Genomic DNA, 22,018 nt, shown 5'->3' on the forward strand with positions numbered 1-22,018 from the left:
CAAACATTTTGGTTTTCCAGATAATAAAAAACAATATTGACAATAGTAGTAAAAGCACTTACATGGGAGGAGTGTTTGATTTTGAGATCAGCTCATCCTTCAGTCTGATAAGCTCCCTCAGTTTAGGATATTCTTCAAATCTATCTGCTAAACCTGAATGGTAAAATATTTACATTAACAAGTTTAATTTATAAAACTAAATTATAATAAGTCCCCAAACCAATAAATCAACAAGTATAAATTAAAAACCTACTGTGTGCCAAGTACCATGCATACTAGGGAGAAAAATCTCATGGTTATTTTTAGCAGTTTTTAACAAGGGTCTACAAACACAAAAGATAAAGGTTTCCTGGATAGCTCTCATTATGTCTCACAATGGATAGCAACAATTCATCATATCTAATCCCCCAGTCTTTGTTTATACTCCAGTCAAGTTTCTGGGACTATGCTGGGTCTCAACATCTCCTAAGGAGTTTTAAGACAAGCTAGATGGTACCCGTTTAAATAAAGACAACAGGATTCCATACATATAAGTAAAAGTTTTTTTTTTTAAATTTATTTACTAATGTCAAGAATTCATTTGTAAACATGCACTAAGAGAGTACCCACAGAATTATAGGTGATACCATTTAAAAAAAAATGTTTAACTATGAAAAGCATCTGTTTTACTGAATTCTATAACATATATATATATATATATAAAAGACATTTCTAATCTTTTAAGCTTATAAAATGTAAACAAAATATAATTTAAACAAACTCCAACTTTTTGCGAATTTAAAATATATTCTTTTAGTCAATAACAGAAGAATTACAAGCAACTCTCACTTATATATGAAATTGGATGCATAGCATATTTTTCTTAGAAATCACATTTGATTCTAGGATGAACCACGACTTATTTTGTGGGCTCTTTATCTAACTATTCTGCCTAGAGTATCACAGACTGTTCTTGCTTTACTTAAATGAATCATTCCACAGACTTCTATGTGAAAAATTTTTATGTAATATGAATTTGACCATGAATGTAGGGAAAGGAGGTAGAAACAGGACTATGATTCCATGGAAGAAAGGGGTCAGGACACGATTCAAAGATATGTTGGATTTGGAAACAGAAAAGTGAGAGAAGGAAAAAACGCATGGGGGCCAGGGACAAACACACAATGCCCGTGTACAGTAGTACAAAAGACAGACATGCAGAGCTATTCATGTAAAAGAGTGGGCAAAGTAGAACAAAGTTCTCCTTTTAAGATCAGAGATCTCAAGCCAAGTCCCTGATCTGATGGTGTCAGCAGTAGCGATCTCTCCAAATGTCTATTGTTCTGCTTTTACTTGGAGGTTTGTTTAAAGAGATTTTTTTTTTAAAGGGTTGTTTTTTTTTGTTTGTTTGTTTGGTTAGAGGAGGTAGAGATAGAGTGGGATGGGAGGCCATACAGCACCCAAACAGAGGTCCAGGAACAGAGAGAGCATAGCATTTTATAATAAAGTTAAAATAGGATTTTTTTTGGGGAATGTAGATTTTTCAGAATTCTTTCTCTAAAGTAGAATTGGCATGATGTGAATTTACATAATGCAAGAACTGCCTGCATTAAAATTAGTTTGCACTTCTTGAACATTCATGAATTATACAGGAAGATGGATCAAAAAGTTGGTAAGTCAAATACAGACAATCAAGAGCTAACTCTTGTTTGGGCAAGTTTGACATACCTACATCTCTGATGAAATTCTGTGGTCTGTGTCCTGTGTCAACAAAGTGTTGGCAATAATCATTGTGAGGATTTAAGCTCTGAGTCCCCTAAAAACATGAAAATAAAAAAAATATATATATATGTATATATAATGTTTTAGTAAATACTATATTTCTATGGTATGTACCTATATATAACTGTTTGGTTGTTCAGTCATTTCAGTCATGTCCAACTCTTCATGATCCCATTTGGGGTTTTCTTGGCAAAACTACCAAAGTAGTTTGCTATTTCCCTCTCTAGCTCATCTTACCAAAGAGGAAACCTGAGGCAAACAAGATTAAGGACTAGTCCAGGGTCATACGCCTAGTAACTGTTTGAGGCCAGGTTTGAACTCAGGTCTTCCTGACTCCAGGAACAGTACTCTATGCACTGCACTATCTAGCTACCCCATAATATACATATGTAAAATAACTTAACTAAATTTAATATTTTTGTTTTGGGGTCAGTCTGCAACCTAACTGTAGGGCAATCAAAAGTATTGTATTACTGGTTGCTAAGAGAGCTGCAAGATGATCAAAATATACTCCCCACTGTAGAACTGGCACATGAGTAAGGAAGATATGACACAAAGTACTCTACTCCAAGGATTTGAAATACCAATAGAAATAGCTTTATGGGCACAGACTGACTCAGAAAGCCATATATTAACTATTTTTGTCATATTATATTTTTACTTATCTTGTTAAGCAATACCCAATTATTTTGAACTGGCTGGGCTACAGTCAGTCTGCCATTTCTACTTTACAATAGACACATAACATGCCAAAATTGATGTACATATGCAACTACATTAAAAAATACTATGGAGAAGAATGGAATATATATAGTAGTCACTTAATAAGATGATTGTTAATTAAGTGATTGAAGAGAAACATAAAGAGTGCTATCTAAGGTCCAAGGAAGAAAAAGATCATTTCTGACTGCAATATCAGAGAAAGCTTCATAGAGAAGGTGACATCTAAGACATTTTCAAGAATAGAGAGGATTCTAAAAGCAAGTACTTGGGCAATCACCCAAGCTAGGGGAAAAGGAAAAGTATTTGTAGCACCAGGAAGCATTCTAGCCAAAAAAATGAAAGTGAGCAAGCACTAACTATGTTGTCCAAGGAAGTGAGCACCATTTTGTTAGCATATGTGGAGGAACACTATGAGATGAGGCCAAAAAGGTAGACTAAAGGATCTGTACTTAAGATAGATAGGAGCAGGGATTCTTAAACTGGGGGTCACAAACCTTTTTTTAAAAATATTTTGATAAATATTTTTTAATTTACTTGGTTGTTTTTGTAGTCCACAGGACTTTCCTTTACAATCCACAGCACTTTATTTTAAGCTTTTAGAAATACCATTTTGGCTCTACCAGACTTCCAAAGGAGTCCATGACACAAAGGTTCAGAATCCTTGATTTAAAGAGAGAAGAAAGTGTAGAATCAAGAACAGCAGGCATTATATAGAAGCAAAGAGGGACAGAAAAAATGTATGAGATGAGAGGTAAAAATTCCAAGGACTGGGAGCTGCCTGGGTGTGGAAAGTGAGGAAGGCCAAGAGGCCAGAAGCCAAGGAGCATGTCCTCTCTGTATCTGAGAAGAAAGGCTGTGTTTCAGAGGTGTTTCAAGAGTGGGGGTAAAAGAGACCCCACCACCTGGGAGTGTTTGTACTCTCACCTTAAGGAAAGTACTAGAGTCTTTGTAAATTTCTTCCTCGTACGGCAGGTTCTCTTCATCTTGCTGCATTTCTACTTCATCCTTTGGGGAAAAAACCCAGGAAGAGTGAAAGGAGATTTTACATGCATAGACCCCACTCTACTTAATGAGTGATCCCCTAAATAAATCTTTCACAACTCCTAACACAGCACATAATCCATCATTCCACTGCCCACTTCCCAAGGAAAATCCAGTTAATTTATTGCTTTTTTCTCATCACCACATAATGATATATGATGAACAAATAACCTAGAAAATGATAAAGATGTTAATTATATAAATTGGAGAACATTATTGGTAATGAGATAGGAACAAACTATAAATAAAAGGAAATGAATTCTATATCCCTATGGAGTCTCTGTTGATTACAGACTGACTGCCATATATCTTGTCTTCTATATTAGTAACATGCTAATTTTATTCTAAAGGCAATAAATTGAAAAATTCAATGTCCAATTCATAAACATCACAACCATCAAAAGAGCAGTTTACTTCATGCAATCAGTCATACGTGTACAATATTTCAAAAACTCTGTCCAATGTGAAAACCCACAAGGTATGAGACATAACTTATAACATCCCCTTTTCCTTTGGACTGAATAAGAATAATAAAAGCTAGCATTTAGATCAGTTCAAGGTTTATAAAAAACTTCACCTATATTAGTCATTTGATTCTCAAAACAATTGTGGGAGGGAGGTGTTATTATCCCCATTTTACAAGGAGGAAACTGAGGCAGGAAGAGGTTAAGTGACTTGCCCAGGATCACAGTTAGTGAATGTTTGAAGCCAAAATTAAACTCAAATTTTCCTGACTCTGGGCCCAGCACTCTCTCCACATCATCTCTCTGCCTAAATACTAAGACTAATTAGAATCATAAAATTTTGGAATGGGAAAGGATCTCTTGCACAATTTCTGCTCCTCGTCTAGATACCCCCCCAAATGCATGCAGACCTTACCATCCTATTGATTCATTTTCCTCCTAGTTCGCAAATATTTTTTAGCTATAGATATAGTATATATTTTCTCTGCTTTGGGAAGCAAATTTCCTCAGGCAAAGAAAAGTGTACCCATAAGCCTTAAATAAGAGTGTATATTTAAAGCCTATTTTATTATGTACTTAAACATTTAAAGCATAACAGGTATTAAGATGAAACAATTCTCACTTTCAAAGTGTTAAATTCCATCATGTAACTGTGAAAATATACAGTGGGCACAGTACCCTATTTTTAAAAAAATAATAACAATTATTCCTTTTGTCATGATATAGTCTGAAGTCAACACTCCATATCTAATTAAACTTCTAAACTTCTAATTAATAAGGCAGATAAAAACATTTACTTTGCAAGGTGCTACACACCTTGTAACCTTCCAAAAATGCTAAGTAATAATGTAATAAATTATTCTATGCATATTACACTGCACAAAATCATGTTAATATTTCATTTACACAGGCAACCACTGGATTTTAAATCAGTTTTGTTTCAGCTATAAACTCTAGGGCTGCTTTCCAACGTAACTGTCATTACAACCTCCAATACAACTACAGTGAACAAATTGGCCAAGACATCTAGTCTCCTCGCTCTCAATAGTTGATAATGGTACACAATTCCAAAAGTCAGATCCAGAAACCCATTAAACTGGGTTTCCATTTGTTATTTACTTTCAAAAAGAGCAATAGGAAAAAATTTCTATTAATTTCTCTCAAAAAAGGGCTTCAAAGCTGCACCTATGACCCTGAAACTCATAATTCACAAATTTAAGGCAAAGGAATTGAGATTTTTGCATTCATTTTTTAAAACAAGTATAAACTATGTCAATCAAAATTTATTAAAAACAGAAAGAATACTAAGAACCTTACCGAATAACTTCACTAAAAAAATTGAGGCCATTTACCAAGAGCTGTTTTTCTTTCCACCACATCTCACATCATTCAGTTGTGTCTGCTCGTACTTTTTCCTTTTCTACCCTCACCTCACAAAAAGGTGACCACTCTCACCAAGGTTAATCTCTCTACATGTAGCCTCAATCCCATTCACTCGAGGTTCTTTATCAGATTGGCCCCTCTGTCAACTCTACTGTCTCGAAGTTTTAGTCTATTGGCTGCTTCCCTAGGCCTACAAATGCACTCATGTCTTCCAGTCCTTAAAAAAAATACTCTCACTTAATCTGCTCAGTCCAACTAGCTATCATCTATTTCTCCTCTTTTCCAGGACTAAACTCCTTGAGCAGACCATCTATACCCAATGCCTCTACTCTTATCACTCTGTAGTCTGGCTTTCAACTTCATCATTTAACTGATATTGACCTCTTCAAAGTGATTGATAATTTCTACTTGCCAAATCAAATGGCCTTTTCTCCATTTTCATCTTCCTTGTGCCACCTCTGCAGGATCTGACATTGCTAATTATTTTCCTCTTGGATCTCTAGCCTTTCTTGTGCTATTCCTCTCTCCTGACCCCCCTTGCCCAATTTGACCACTCCTCTGCTTCTCTGCTAGATCTTCAGCCAGATCATGTTGTCTAACTGTGCTGGACTCCCTTTTTTCCATCTACGTTATCTCTCCATGACCTTGTCAGTTCCCATAGAGTCAATTACTAGCTCTATGCAGATGATTTTTAGCCGTACTTATGCAGCTCTAACTTCTCTTTCAGTGTCCAATCTCTCATCTCCAATGGCTTGTTAGATAACTAAAACTGGATGTTTTTTAGACATCTCAAACTCAAAATATCAAATGCTGAAGTCATTATCTTTTCCCAAGTCTCTCCTCTTCTACACTTCTCTGCTGTTAAGGGTAATACCATCCTCCCAGAATCTCAAGCCAGGTATCAGCTTCATCTATTCGCTCACATTGAAAAGTGCATATCTAGTCACCGCGTAGTATTTATGGGCCTTTAGCACCTCATGCCTGCGTTAGGGAAACAGTCCCTTAGTGGATCTGCCTACCTCAATTCTCTCTCTACTCCACCTCATCCTCCACTGAGCTGTCAAAGTAAGTTTCCTCAAGTTTGACCAAGTCGCGCTCTCATTCAATAAACTCTTGTGGCTCCCTATAAGCTCAGGGTTCAAATATAAAATTTCCTATATGGCTTTTAATGCCCCCAATAACCTACTTTGCTCCTTTCTAGTCAGCTTGTACTTTACTCCTTTATACTTCCATTCCTTGCAAATAACACTAAATTCACTGACTACATGTTTTTGTGCCAATTATTCCTATGCTTGAAATGTTCCTTCTTTGTCTTCCCTCTGAGATTATCTCCAATTCCCATGTAAAAAAAAAAAAATATATGTTGTATGTACATCGATGTTTATCTGCTGTTCCCCCATCAGAATGGGAGCTCCTAGAGGGCCTGGCTCATTGTAAGAGCTGAGTAAGTGACTGACTGAAATAACTTGCTACTCCACCTAATAAGTTAATATTTATGATTTTTTTTTAAATGTTAGCCATTAAGATCCATCCAGATCAGAAAAATGATGACATTTTAATGTTTTGTTTTCTCACAGAACATCATTTTCATTATACAGAAGAATTCAATATTTTAAATATTTCTTATCTCAGAACATAAGGCTGTACTAGTATCTACTTACCTTATATTCCTCTAAGTCTTCTTCGTCTGCCTCTCCTTCATCCAAATATTTGCGCTTTGCATTTGGAGCTGAAGTGTCATAAGAAGCCCTAGAAATTCAGAATAAAACATTTTACAGACACAATGAGATTTCTTATTCTTTTTCAACAACGATGACAATAAATATTGAGCCTAAAATACATATAATGATTGCACACATAAAACCTACATCAAACTGCTTACTGTCTTAGGGAAAGGGAGTGTGGGGGAGGAGGGAAACAGAAAATTTGGAATTCAAATATTTTTTAAAAAATAAATGTTAAAAATTGTTTTTATGTGTAATTTTTAAAAATAGCATAAAAACTAAAAACAAAACAAAGTATTCATAAGATACTGTGTTAGGTGCTAAAAGCTAAGATGCAGGTCCTTCATGCAATAAATAAAAAAGCAATCATTAAGTGTTTACTATAGAAAAGGCACTATGTCAGACTCTGGAAGGTCACTGCCTTCAAAGGGATATAGCAAGTATAGAGAGGATGAAAAGAGTATGAGGCAAGTTCAGGAGTCACTTAGGAAATGTTATCTCTGTGTAAAACAATGCACTGGGCACTGAGGATACAATAACAAAAGCACAAAAGAGTCCTAGAAGGAGGCAGTGCCCTCTAAAGATGACCCTTAGTCTGAATAGGCACACAGAGGTATGGAAAAGGTCAAGATGAGAAGAACAATGAGACACCTCGTATAGCAAGAACACAGATCAGGTGAAAGCCAGTAACATGTATTCAAGCTGTCTAGGTATTTTAGAAACAAAGAATCTCAGAGACTGTAAGCTCTGAGACTATCAAGGTCCTAATCTCTGATCAAGAATCCACACCCCCCAACAAGTTCAGCTTTCATATAAATGTAATTAATCAATCAATGAGCAATGTAAGTAACAGACTAGCTAAGTGCCAGGGACTATGAGAGGGTCTGGGCACAAAGAGAAATACAGAACAATTGCTGTCCTCCATAACCTGTTTTTCTGTGAGGAAGGACAACATGGACACATATAAGCATATACAAAAAATATACAAAATAAGTATTTTGGAGAGGCATCTGGGGAGGGCATGAAAACAGGCCTCAGGAAAGTGAAGGCACTTACAAGGAACCTTCAAAAGGACTTCAAAAGTGTTGGAGGTGAAAAGGCATGGAACAGGCAGGCAAAAGAAATAAAATGTATCTTAAAGATCTCACTCGTAACTGAAGAGAACAGTTTAAGTTGAATGATGAAGCAGGAATCAAAACTGCAAATGGGGTGAGATACGAGTGCAAGGGAAGTATATCTAAACCTACTACTCCATTCTTCAGAATACTATTGATAACAAAATAATATAAAAACAGTACTTCAGTCCAAAGTCCTTGATTTAAAGTGAATAAGTAACTTCCTTTAAGTTTTAGTTCTGAACATGTTCAGTACTGATATCTTTTTACATTATTCTTACAAAAAAGCCTAACCAAAATGCAAATAGAGAGGCTGGCCAGGCAGGTCAGCCATGGAAGGGCCACCCAGACATAGGGAAATGATCAGACCAAGAGAAAGAACAGAAGTCTTATGAACTCCATTAACAAGATTTATCTCTAAGCACTTTTATTAGAAGGGATGGCTCTCCAGCAGGAGATAGAAAGAAGCAGTGTAGAATATAGGTTACAGTAAGAGAAAGACATTAATAAATGGTTTTTTTGTTTGTTTAAGAAAATGAAGAGTCTAACCAGCAGCACCTCGGACAGCAGCAGCATTTACACGACTGCCTGGGATCAGATTAAGTCTGAAACAAATATTCTCCAGTCCAGCATTCTGGAAGTTTGTCCTGGGAGAGGAACTGGTAGACCTGAGCAGAGTGTTCAATGCCTCTTACTGCAAATTAGGTCAAGTGTACAAATTCACTCCAAAGATTACTGACTTACCAAAATAGAAAGGTTTTCCCGCATGCTCTTTACTAAAGCAAACCATGAAAATCAGTGTTTGGACTAACCTGCAAGTTTCTCTGGTCTCAGCAATCTCCCTTTGCTCGTCTTTGCTATTTAACACTGCACCGATACTGTCAGCACTCTCAGCTCCCAACTGAGAACAGGCAAAAACAAAAGGTATGTTATGGCGGTGGGTGGCAGCTGAAAGCCTCATCCTCACTGACAATGGGAATTATTTTTCCAACAAATAATAGAAAATGTGCAACTTCAATATTTAAAATGGCTAGATTATGGACTATCACAGGTTATGTCGGCTATAATTCACTGTAAAGTGTTTAAAGAGAACATATTTCTTCAGTTAAGAACAATTTTATTTAACTTTAGAGAATTTTAAATTTTTCATGTAGATTACATGATAAAATCAGGATTAGACCTATTACATACCAAGTGAAAAGTTAGTAGTTATCTTATTACCTTTCCCATCATCAACAAAGTGAAAAAGCTGTTTAAAATAAGCCCTGGTATCTTATCCATATTTCTGCACTAAAAAAGTTCCAATTGTGATAGAGCACAGTGTCCCAGAAGGCCTGCTGGCCTGGATTGAATTGCAGCTGTGTTGCTGGCTCACTCACAGGCTGGGTGACACTGGCCAAATCACTTAACCTGCTCATTTCCTCATCTGTAAAACAAGAATCAAGTAAAATAACTTCCACTACCCTTTCCAGATTTAAATTTTAGAAACCCAAGAATGAATTTTTCTAATCTTTTCTTAAGATTTTCTAGAAATAGATTCTTTTCATCTGTATTTTGAAATTATTGTTAAAAAAAAAAAAAAGTTCAGTAACTGGTCAGAAATTTGGCATACACAGAGATTCTACTTATACAATAAAAATAGACAACCCATTTAGAGAAGTTTGGGGATCTGGAATGACAGAAGGATCCCTTCCCAACGTAGGCCATGAGGCTCAGTGAAAACACACTGTACTCTGTGTCCAGACATTATCACTTTCAAAATTGAGCTTTACCACTTCTGTCTAACCATTCTCTCTGAGTTTTGACCAAGGCTTATCTCTTACAACAGTCCTGAACAGCTAATTTTGAAAGGAGCATTCCTCCAAATGGACATCCCAGACTAACAAGAAAGACAGAAGCTTCTCTTGTCCCTGCCCTAAATATATGTGGCTGTAATAATCACAAAAGATTCAAGGTAGCCTTAGGACAAATGCCTTCTATCACTGCTTAACTGGCAATCCTAAATGCAAGCTGTTACACAAACCTGCATCTTAAGGGCAATGATAGAGAGAGCATGTGCTACTCTATGCCTTTCTAAAAAGCTGGCCTAGAGTACAGTACTGGACCAGGTAGCATTAGAGGTTGGTGGAACAAAAGACAAGGGACAGATGAGAGGCGACTTGCCTTTACTCACAATGATACTAATGATTTTATCATTAGTTTAAATAATAATTAATTCAGTGGTTTAATGATTAATGATTAAGAATTAAATATAAATTCCTGATTTCATTTATGTATGTTATTATTCAAAAATCTACACACATATAAAATGGTAACTTGAATTAAGTTATAAATCTCAAGAAATCTGAGACTATTCTGCCCAGAAAATGTAGCAGCACCAAGTATCAGAAAGGACTGAATATGGAATTTGGAGGAGTCAGTTCAAATCTTAAGAAGCTACCCCATCTCTGGCCTGCTGCTTTTCTTCAGAGAAAGGCAGAGTTTGAACTAGATGGCCTCCAAGGTCCATTCCAGCCCTAAACCTCCAGAGCTTCCTTATCCTGTAATTCTCTAATTGATCTTGTAAAAATGGTTTCATGCAAAAGACGAATGGATACCAGGAAGAGGCAGTTTTTCCAATTGAGACCCGAAAGAATGTGAAGCCAGAATAGGCCAGAAGCAATATATAATAAGAAAGCTCCAGAAGAAATAAGCAACATGATCTCACAGCTCTTTCCATAAAGAATGGCAACTTGAATGGTAAACTGCTTTATGCAATCAATCCTACTGAGAAACTGTTCCCATGTAAAATATCGTTAGTTCTAAAGAATGAGAGCAAGTTATTAGGATGTTGTAATGCAGACATCATCCTTGAATTAATTATAAACCTGGCCTGATAGCTGATGGGTTTCTGAGGGCCACAATACAATTCCCAGCAGCAGAGATTTTTAGAAGTAAGCAGACAGTTAAGACATCATCAAACTCAACTCACTCTTTTATAAAATATAAGAACAATGAGGTCCAGAAGGGGAAGGACCTGGTCAAAGCCATACAGACTGAGGATGAATGACAAAAGAGAAGAGAGAACTGAGAATTAGGTCTACTACCTCTAGATTCTACTCCTCACAACACTTATACATTCTAACAGCAGGCAGCTGAGAACTCCAGGAGCCAAAATCTTTTGATCATATACATTAACTGGTTAAAATCATGTTTAATGACAGAGAATGATTAGATAAATTAACATTAGCTATCAGTCTATAAATCAATAATCATTTAATAAATGTTCACTATGTACCTGGCATTGTGCTAAGAGTTGAGAATACAAAGAAAGGCAAAAAAAAAAAAGTCTTTGCCTGTACATGAAGTACATTAAAGTATAAATTGGGGAGATGATATTTAAATATTTATGGGGATATGAAATGTATGATTAGACAAAGGTAGTGTTACTGGGGAAGCCATTAGAAGCTGACAGTGCAAGGAAAAGCTTCCTGCAGAAAGGGAGATTTGATGGGAGTACATGGGGAATAACTAGCACAAAGCTACAGAGACAAAAGCTGGGGGTATTGTGTTCAAGGTCGATGCCACAGAATCATAGAGTTTGTCACGTTCAAGAAGATTGGAAAGGTAGGGAAGAGGATGGGTGATAAAGAATTTAAATGCCAAACAAGTTTACATTTGAACTCAGAGGTAAAAGGGCATATCCCGAGTTTTATTATGATGGGGAGAAGAAGGGTATCAGGCCATTTTTTTAGTTAGGAGTTGATTGAAACTTTCTCAATGGATGTGAAAATTCAGTTGCAACCTTAAAAATTCCTCAGATAAAAAGTCAGAGATCAAGGAACTGGAAACTGAGTAGATGTCCATCCATCATTTGGGGGAATAGCTGAATAAAAGCTATGGTATATGAATGTAAAGGAATATTATTGTTCTATAAGAAATGATAAGCAGGCTAATTTCAGAAAGGCCTAGAGAGATTTATACGAAGTGATACTAAGTGAAGTGAGCAGAATCAAGAGAACATTGTACACAGCAACAATAAGATTATATGATGATCAATGGAGATAGACTTGACCCTTTTCAACAATGAGGTGACTCGGGGAAATTCCAATAAGACTTGGGAGGGAAAGTACCATCCTCATCCAGAGAGAGCGCTATGGAGACTGAATATGGATTGAAGCATAATATTTTCACTTTGTTGTTATTTGATTGCTCTTTTTTTCCCTTCCCCTTTTGATCTGATTTTTCTTGTGTGGCATGTTAAATGTGGAAATATGTTCATAAGAATTACATGTTTAACCTATATTGAATCTTTGTCTAGGGGAGGAGGAGAGAGAAAATTTTAGAACACAAGGTTTTACAAGGATGAATATTGAAAACTATCTTTGCATGTATTTTTAAAATAAAAAGCTATTATATATATATATATATATATATATATATATATTTTTTTTTTTTTTTTTTTAAAGATAAGACGCCAGAGGAAGAATCTTGATTGTCCCCACCTCTGGTTATCTGGACAACATGTAAATATCCCTTCTTTCTCAATTAATCCACTGTGAATGCTTTAAATATAGTTTAATCTGAGAATGGTTTCTTGATCACTCTCACATAAGTAATTCTGTCTCTAAGAGGCCTCATGGAGAAGTGAAAGGCTGTGGACTACAAACTGACAACATGGAAGAAGGAAAGAGAATATCATGAGTGTCAGCAACAGCCATCAGGGTCTGGACTAGAGTGTAAATCTGCACAGGGCCAACCTAAAAAGCAGAGAAATTCCTTACAAAGAAATGTCAGAAAGTCTATAAGTTAATAATCATTCATTAAATATCTACTACTGTACTAAGAACTGGAAATACCAAAGGAAAAAAAAAGGCAAAAGACAGTCTCTGGAGCTCACAATCTAATACAGGAGACAAGCAAGCAGATATGTAAAAACAAGTTATATTCAGGTTAAAGAGGAAATATTAGCATAGGGAAGGCATTGGAATTAGGAGGGATTACAGAAGGCTTTTCCAGTAGAAAGTAGAATTTTGGTTGTTTAGTTGGTTAGTGTCCTTCAGTTCCCACAGAGGATCAAAATGACAATGCCATGTTAAGAGTTGAGTTCTAGTGTCTGGCTGTGGCTAATCAGATCAATGTGAGCTCGGATTTGGGATGGCTTCTCTTAACTTTGTGCATCTCTCATTTCTTCTAAGCTAATTCAATTTTGTTTTACTCATAGAATACAATACCTTCTCTGATGAGGACATGTCTTGTACCAGTGCCTCCCTTGTCATACCATTAATTCTAAAGTTCTTAAGAGAGACCTTAAATGTGTCCTTGTATCACTTTTTCTGACCACCTTGTGAGTGCTTGCCTATATGAGTTCTCCATCAAATAATCTTTTTGGCAAGCATACATTTAACACTTGAACGATTGACCCAATGGAGGTGTGCTCTCTGCAGTAAAATTAGAATGCTTGGTAATTTAACTCAAAAAAGCACCTCACTATCTGGTATCTTATCCTGCCAAGCTGATCTTCAACTTGAAAAGGTAAGATTTTAGTTGGAACTTAAAAGGAAGCCACAGTGGTCTGGAATCAGATGGAAGGAGGAAAAGCACTTCAGGCTAGAAGATACCCTGAGAGAATGCCCAGAGGTAAGTGGTGAAGTGTTCAGTTGTGGGACAGTCTGAAAGCCAGTGTCATTGGATCAAGAAGACAAATAGCCTAACTCCTTCTCATTTAGGAGTTAGAGAGAAGAGGAAAGAGGGGTGGAAAAGAGAGAATATGGAAGTCAAAGTTTTAAAAATGAATATCAAAAACTCTCTCTCCAAGTATTTGGGGAAAAATAAAACACTAATTTTTTTTTTTTTTTAAGAGTACAATTTTTTTTTCCCTTGATTTGATTTTTCTTGTGCAGCATAATAAATGTGGACATATGTATAGAAGAATTGTACAAATTTAACATACATTTGATTACTTGCTGTTTAGGGAAGGGGGTGGAGGGAGGAAGAAAAATTTGGAACACAAAGTTTTGCATGGGTGAATGTTGAAAAATATCTATGCATGTAGTTTGAAAATAAAAAGCTATTATTTTAAAAATAAAAATAAAAAAGAGTATGGTGTTGAGGAGTAAGGTAGAAGGAGATTAGGTTATGAAGGGCTTGGTTTTGAATACCAAACAGACCATTTTGCATTTGATCCTGGACCCCATAAGGAGTCACTGGAGTTTCCTGAGAAGGGAATGATGTGGTTGAACCTGTGCTTTAAGAAAATCACTTCAACATATATAGGATTACTTGCCTTCTAGGAAAGGGGTTGGGGGAAAGGGAAGGGAAAAAAATTTGGAATACAAAATTTTGCAAAGATAAATGTTGAAAATTATCTATACATGTTTTGAAAATAAAAAAGAAAGGAAGGAAGAAAAGGAGGGAGGGAGAGAAAGAGAGAGAAAAATGGAAGGAAGGAAGGAAGGAAGGAAGGAAGGAAGGAAGGAAGGAAGGAAGGAAGGAAGGAAGGAAGGAAGGAAGGAAGGAAGGAAGGAAAAGAGGAAGGGAAAAGGAACAGGAAGGGGAAAGGCAAGAGGAAAAGAAAGGGGAAGGGAAGGGGAAGAGGAAGGGAAGGGGAAGGGAAGGGGAAGGAAACTGAAAAAAAGAAACAAGAAAATCACTTTGGTAACTAAACTGATTGGATGATGGATTAGAGTGAAAAGAGACTCGAGGCAGGCACACTGGCCATTTGTATGAGAGAAAATACAGACAATACTGAAAAGGGTGGCAAAGGAAGCAGTGATGTCAGTGAGGGCTGGAAGATGGAAGAAGCTACTGGATTTTTCTGCCTGCATGAAATTCCAGCATCTAAAAAGTACAAAGTCAGAAGACTTGAGTTTGAACCAGAATCTAACAGTAACTAAACTCACTCACTGGGCCTCAGTTCCTTCGTCTATAACATGAAGGTAATGATTCCTGGGTTATTTACCAATCTCACAAAGTTGTCCTGATGAGAATGCTCAGTAAAATAGTAAACATTACAACACGTATAACATCATTTGCCTGTAATAACTCTATGCACAGGTGATGCAAAATGCTACATGGGAAACAAACAACATAGAGCAAACTTCTCTTCTTTTCTGAATTTGTCCCCATCCCAATATGCTTCTTCACTGTGAAAAACTGGGCTCCTAGAGTGAGCAAGTAGTCAACCCACATTACAGATAAACCTCTTTGCATACAATGAACACTGAAATGTCTGCTAAGTGCCAAAGCTTCTATGGTAAAAACTGGGGGGGGGGGGGGGGGGGGGGGTGGATAGAGAGCTCAGCTAAGACCTAGCAGCTCTACTCATGGAGACTGGGATCATAAGCCATAAATTCAGAATTGGAAAGGGCTTTAGAAAGCATCTAATCCAAATCCTTCTTCCAAACTCATCACATCAAAAACAATACAGCCTTTTAATGTTTGCAAGGCACTTGATAAAACATAAAAACAGCTAGATGTGCAGTGGAGAAAGTGCTGGGCCTGGAGTCAGGAAGACTTTTAGTCAAAGAGAGAACCTGGGCAATTCTTTTAATCTCTGCCTGACCTTGTTATGCCACAGTCCTCTTTAACTGTTCTGACTCGGTTTTCCCTGAACTATTTTCCTTTGTCCGAGTTTCCTTAACTGTTCTATCTCAAATCCCCTAAGCCGTAAAAACCCACTCTGGTCCATTAAGATTGGGAACCGTTTACCCTAAAGTTATAAATTGTTAGCAAGATAAACAAGAGAGCAGAACTCCGGACCCTCCCCTGTTCTCAAGAATCTACAATATCCTTCTAAAATATTCCAAGATACCTCACCGACATCTTTATCTCTGGGTATTCAGACATCCTGTCTCTGGGCTTTTAGGATTTATGGTCTCCCCCCATCCTGACAGAAGTCTTCCCCTGCTTCTTGGTTCTTTGTTTCTAGAGGGAGTATTTAAGAAGCTGATTTTCTCCTACTGAGGGCTGGATTCTTTGAGATGACAGTCTCCCCCAGCCCTGGGACCAACATGGATTCCTTGGTCCCAGTATATCTTTATCTGACTGGATAATTTGAGACGAGAGTCCTGTCCAGTCAATTATACTCTCCAATCAATAAAATATTGAAAACTCTCTAATCTCTCTCCTGCCTCAGTTTCTCCGGCATTACACCCTCAGCTTTTAAAAACTGTAAAACTGAGAAAATAGCAGCAGGATGGTTGTGAAGCTTAAATGAAATAATCATTAGCACAATATCTGGCAAACAGCAAACTTTACATCATGGTAGTTACCTAGCAGTACCTTCTCTGAGAGACCCAACTAGAAAGAAAGCACAACCCCCTCTCTCTTTTCAGGCTTCCTCTCCTGTAACTGTAATTCCCAGGACCCTGCAGGCCCATCTCCGCTTTGGAGCAGCTTGTTCTCAGTCCTGGCCTGGTCTCCTTCCAAACCCAGCTCCCCGACAAGCTTCAGACAGAGCTGACATCCCGCAGGGCCCCCGGCTTAACGTGCTCACGCTCCTCCCATTTATTCTGGGAGTCCTTGAGGACACCTTTGACACCTCTCACAGAACCCAGCCCATCTTGAAGACACGCCTGTAGATTGATAACAGATATCATGGATCCCTCTTTACAGCCCTAGAGAGATCAACTACCTTGCCTAGGCAATCAATTGATGTTTTTTCGTGCTGAGAATCCGCAAAGTTTGTAAAAGGTGGTCCCTGCCCTCCGGGAAAGTCCGGGATCTCATGGCCCGTGGATTCCGAGTCCGTCACTTTTTCTCTTACGTCCTCACTCAGAGATGCGGAAACAGGCTCCAAGGGTTAGCAGATTAGTCAGGGCGCTATAGGAAACCAAGATTTCCAAGACAAGAAGCTAGGACCAGGGAGGGCTTCTGGAAGTGAAGGAGCTGAGGCTCCTGCAGGCCGCAGAGACCTCGAAGTGGAGTTTGAGGGACGGTGGGAGGCAAGAAAGAAGTGGAAGGGGATGCTGGAAGAAGAGATCCCCTCCTCGACACTAGAACACTAACACTAACACAGGACCTTGGACAGGAGCTCGAGCCGCTCAAGGGCGGGGCTTGAGAGGAGGACGAGCATGCGCAGCGGCGAGGGGCGGGCATTCGGGAGAGGGGGCAGGCGCATGCGCGAGGGGAGCGAAGCGGGCATGCGCGGAGCGGCCGCGTGTACGGGCAGCACCGGATCGCGCCCCCGCCCCGTCACTGACCTGCTGAGCTAGAAGTTGCCGGCGTAGCTTCTGCCGCTCGCGAATTTCTTGGAGACGGCTGTCCATGTCCCAGCCGCCGCTTTTCGCACTGTGCCAGGGAGGCGAAGGAGCCTCGCACAGCCTCCTTCCGCGACGGACAATTCCCGAGGCTGAATCTCCCTAAGCCCGCGCGCGTCCTTTCCGAAGACCTACCCCAACGACCCGCTCAGCTCCACGCTCTCGGGTCGCTTCCGGCTCAGGAAGTCCCGCCTCTTCCCCGCGACCACGTCGGCGCCGGCGTGATGCTTGCGTGGTGCGTCGTGACGTCAACCAGAAGGCGTGGCTAGAGCGCAGATCTTTAGGACTCTCCTCCGGTGCCCTCCCACTCCTGTTCTTGGTTCTTGTTTTCCTCTGGCTCGCGCTCCGGGGACGCGGCTCTGGCCGACCTCTGGAACCGTCCTCCGCTTCCGCCCCGCCCTGGGGTTCTGCCCCGTCCGGGCGCTCCGCGCTGTGATTCCACCCTGCCTTCCTGGGGAACCTTCTTCCTCTCATAGAACCCGGCGTGCTCTCCGAGTTCCCAGGCCCGCCTTCCGGCCCAGACTTCTCCAGGCGGAGGGTCGCAACCACCGTGACCCGCTGAACGCCGAGACCTCCAACAGCGCGGAGCACAGATAAGCTGAAAGCCCGGTCCTCGGTCTCTGGCCTCAGCATCCCCCGTTCTCTCTGGGAGGGCACTGGAGTCTGCCATCTTTCCCTGCCCCCAACCGCCTACCACCCCGATAGCCTCTGGGTCATCCCACCTGGAGGGATAGAGAGTTCCCCTATCTCGCATCCCCGCGGTCTGCCTCCAAACTCACCTTCCTAACATTCTGGAAGCCCAGCTCCTTTCAAGCCTTCCCTTTTCCTGATTCCCCAAGCTGTTAACGGCTTCCTTCCTGTCCTTTCTCAAACCCCATATAAATAAACAATAAACATAAATAAAGCAATAAACATAAAGTGCCTATTATGCACCTGTTCAAAACTAAGAGAATACAAAAAAAAAAAGAAAATCCTCACGGTGTATTGGAAGATTTTAACCTTTAACCCCAATTTCCAGGTCAATCAGAGATTATCTCAGAGAGAAGGCACTAAGATTGGAGAGAACTAATAAAGACTTCATGTAGGTAGGACTTAAACTGAGACCTGAAAGGTGCCTGGAAAGGCAAGAGAAGTGGATGAAGAAGTAAAGGTTAGGCATGGGGGACGAGCAATGAAAATACCTACTCAGGATAAGTTGATTATGTATATCATATTCTGTAGATTTTTTTTTTATTTACTTTGTATCAAAGATCATAGAGTTGGAAGAAATTTTGACGGCTATCCGATCCAACTTTATTTTACAAAAAAGAAAACTAGCCTTGGAGAGTTTAGTTTCCAAGGTCTTATAGTGAATGATAAGGTCTTCAATGTTAGGTGGGGTTAGCAGAGGAATTGGTAAAAATCCCCGAGGTAGGATGGGAGAAGAGGCTGGTAGAAGTCAGGTTAGCTGTGTGGTCCCATTATCTAAGGCGGTCATATACAGTCTGAAATTTAAGTTATATCCGACCCCTGAGAATCACCCTCTATTAAGGTCTCAAGCAGTCTCACCTTGCCATGCCCTGTCAGAAATCTCAGTCATGTTCCTGAAGTTAAATTTTCCCTGTACAATCTACTTCTGGGCCATCCCATGGCACTTTGCTTTGTGTTTTCATTTTCCCATGCTGCATGTATCTCCCCTAATTCCATTAGGCACTTTTCCTCCTTACAACTAACTCTTTTAGGTTGCTAAGTCCCTTTCAGGGCTTAGCCTGCCAGCTAAGGATAGGCCCCAACCTCATGGGGTGTTGCCTTTCTACAGGGTAATTGTGAATTCCATTGAGGAACATATCTTTCATATGTTCTCCCACTCTGGTGTCTATTGTATCCCTTCATTTTGCCTTTAACCTGTTCCCTAAACAAATCTACCTTTTGCCAAAGAAAATGGCCATTCTGAATTCTTCACATGACCAAATCTCAACTTTTGGTGCCTACCATCATCTGGTATCTACTTAACCCACATCATTTTGGTGCCTGATCTATATTCATCAATGACCATCAGAAGTATGATTTTAAGTCAGTTTGCCTTTTGACTTCAGGGCAAGTGTCCTTTGTTGTATCTCCATTGCTTGGCACATAATAGTTGCTTAATAAATGCTGTGAATTTATTTTAAGTGAATTTAAGTGAAAAAAAATCTATATAGCTCTATTTTCTCCTGAAATCTGTTCTTGCAACAAGTTCCAGCTGGATACCACATCATCATCTCAAACTCCAAAATATCTAAATGCAACTGTACTCTATCTCTTCCCCAACCCTTTCTCTCCTCTAAATTTCTCTTTCTGTTGAGGATATCATCATCTTTCTAGTAGCCATGGTTTGAAATTCTGAGTCATTCTTAATTCCCGCAAAATACAAACTCTACAATTTATACTCCTTGGTCCCTTTCATGAGCTGTGTTCTAGTCAAATTGTCCTACTAATTGTTCCCCAAATAAAACATTCCATCTTCCATTCTTGTCCCCCTTGCATATATTGTCCCTCATTCAGGGAATGAAACTCACTTCCTAGAATTTATAGAGTATGGCTATATGGCAATTGCAAAATGCAAAAGGACACAATAGAAAAGAAAGTCCAATTCAAAATAACATACATAAACTATCTGGAAATTAATCAAGGTACACTCTAGATTTATACTAATACAATTACAAACACTCTTTAAAGCGAAAAGTAGTTGCATGGATATTTGTTGCCCATGGTTGGAAAGTGCCAATATAATAAAAAATGACAATACTGCTTAAATTAATCTAGAGATTTAATGCTCTAACACTATCACAGGATACAAGATAGACAAAATAATAGTTATTTGGAAAAACAATAGGCCTAAAATGTCAAGAGGATACTGACCAAAAAAAAAGAAGAATAAAGGGAGAATTCAAGACTTCAGATTATACTATAAAGCAATAATCATCAAGGCAATTTTATACTGGTTAAGAATTAGACAAATAGATCACTGGAACAGGTTACATATGGAAAATCAAATAAAATTCAACTCAATTACCTAATGTTTGATACAACCAAGAGTATAAATTACTTGGGGGAAGAACTCTATATTTGACAAGAAGTACTAGGAAAAGTGGAAAGCAGTCTGGTGGAAATTCAACCAAAAAAAAAAAATGGCCTAAACGACATAGACCATATACTAAAAACTCAACACAGATACGTGCATTATCTAAATATTCAAGGTCACAACACACACACAAAAAAAAAAAAAATGAAAAGAGAATAAGATTAGGAAGCCTTCACAACTACAGGTAAAAAGAATTCTTAATCAAAAACCATACACACATTACACACTATTTTGATCATATTAAGTTGAAAAGCTTTTGCCCTGATCAAATAGCAAATATGTTCAACTAGAAAAATAGGATACTGGGAAAATGTTTGGATCAATATCCCTGATAAGGGTTTGATTTCTGAAGTCTGAGGGAGCTAACAGTGTAAAAATAATGCTCTGAGAGAGGTAGTCATCAATAAGAATAGCAGAGCACCATGTTGGGGAAGGAAGGTTATTTTGGCAACAGTATAAAAATGGGTTGAAAGAGGTGGGGAGAGAACCCAAATTTCATTTGGTGTCCAGAGGAAAAAAGGATGCCTGGGCATGGACTGATGACAAGAGAATATGAGGAAGGGATCATTTAGATGGTCAACAAATCAAAGTTGAATGGAGAATGATAGATAATAGAAAGTGAACCAAAAGCTCTAATTAGGATTGAAGTTTGGCAGATTCCTTTTTTTGTGTCTATACTTACATTTCCTCATTCACTTTTACATTTCAATGACTCCATGATCTCAACAATGTAGCCAAAGCCATAGCTGGTAAATTTTGTAACCAGAACTGCTGGTTGGAGGTAAATACTGGGGAAAACCTATCTTTCTTTTCCCCCTCAATATTTTACTTTCTAAATACTTCCAAATATAGTTTTCAACATTCATTTCTGTAAAATTTTGTGTTCCAAATTTTTTCTCCCTCCCTCCCTTCTCCCCTTCTCAAGACAGCAAGCAATCTGATATAGGTTATACATGTACAATACTTTAGAACATATTTCCATGTCATGTTGTGCAAGAAAAATCAGACCAAAAGGGAAAAATCATGAAAAACAAAAATCAAACAAAAAAGTGAAAACACTATGCTTTGATCCACATTCAGTCTCCATAGTTCTCTCTTGATGTGGATAGCATTTTCCATCATGAATCTATTAGAACTGTCTTGGATCATCACATTGCTGAGAATAGCTATATATCTATCATAGTTTATCATTACTTAATCTTGCTGTTACTGTGTATAATATTTTGGTTCTCACTTCACACAGTATCAGAAATATTCATCTTTCTGGACTTCTTATATGTTTTATTCTCCTCCCTGCATTCTATAGTTCAACCTTATTGCTTGTTATTCTTTACAGTATTCTATCCATGGAATCACCTGAAATGCAGCCATTTTTCACCTCTACCTCATAATGCTTTCAAAATTCAACTTGAGCACCCCTTCTCTGTAAAGTCTTTCCATAGCTTCTATCTTCTAGTACCCTTCC

At 38.5% G+C, this 22,018-nt stretch overlaps 1 protein-coding gene across 3 annotated transcripts in view; it reads right to left on the minus strand.

The window, feature by feature from the left end:
- The window catches only part of METTL14 (methyltransferase like 14), a 41,666-nt gene extending 23,886 nt beyond the window's left edge, over positions 1-17,780 (minus strand). The window contains exons 1-6 of one of the 3 annotated variants that reach the window (XM_003772785.4): positions 17,394-17,780; positions 9,024-9,112; positions 7,034-7,121; positions 3,409-3,489; positions 1,708-1,795; positions 63-153 (exon numbers count right to left, since the gene is read on the minus strand). In XM_003772785.4, the coding sequence (XP_003772833.2) occupies positions 63-153; positions 1,708-1,795; positions 3,409-3,489; positions 7,034-7,121; positions 9,024-9,112; positions 17,394-17,459 (503 nt within the window). In that variant the 5' untranslated portion in view covers positions 17,460-17,780. Of the gene's footprint in view, positions 1-62; positions 154-1,707; positions 1,796-3,408; positions 3,490-7,033; positions 7,122-9,023; positions 9,113-16,825; positions 17,362-17,393 lie in introns of those variants that run through there. The other 2 variants (XM_012551902.3, XM_031942224.1) reach the window with 2 other exon arrangements.
- Positions 17,781-22,018: the final 4,238 nt, after the last annotated feature.

The sequence above is a fragment of the Sarcophilus harrisii genome, chromosome 6 (assembly GCF_902635505.1).
Source record: "Sarcophilus harrisii chromosome 6, mSarHar1.11, whole genome shotgun sequence".
Classification (NCBI taxonomy): Eukaryota; Metazoa; Chordata; class Mammalia; order Dasyuromorphia; family Dasyuridae; genus Sarcophilus; species Sarcophilus harrisii.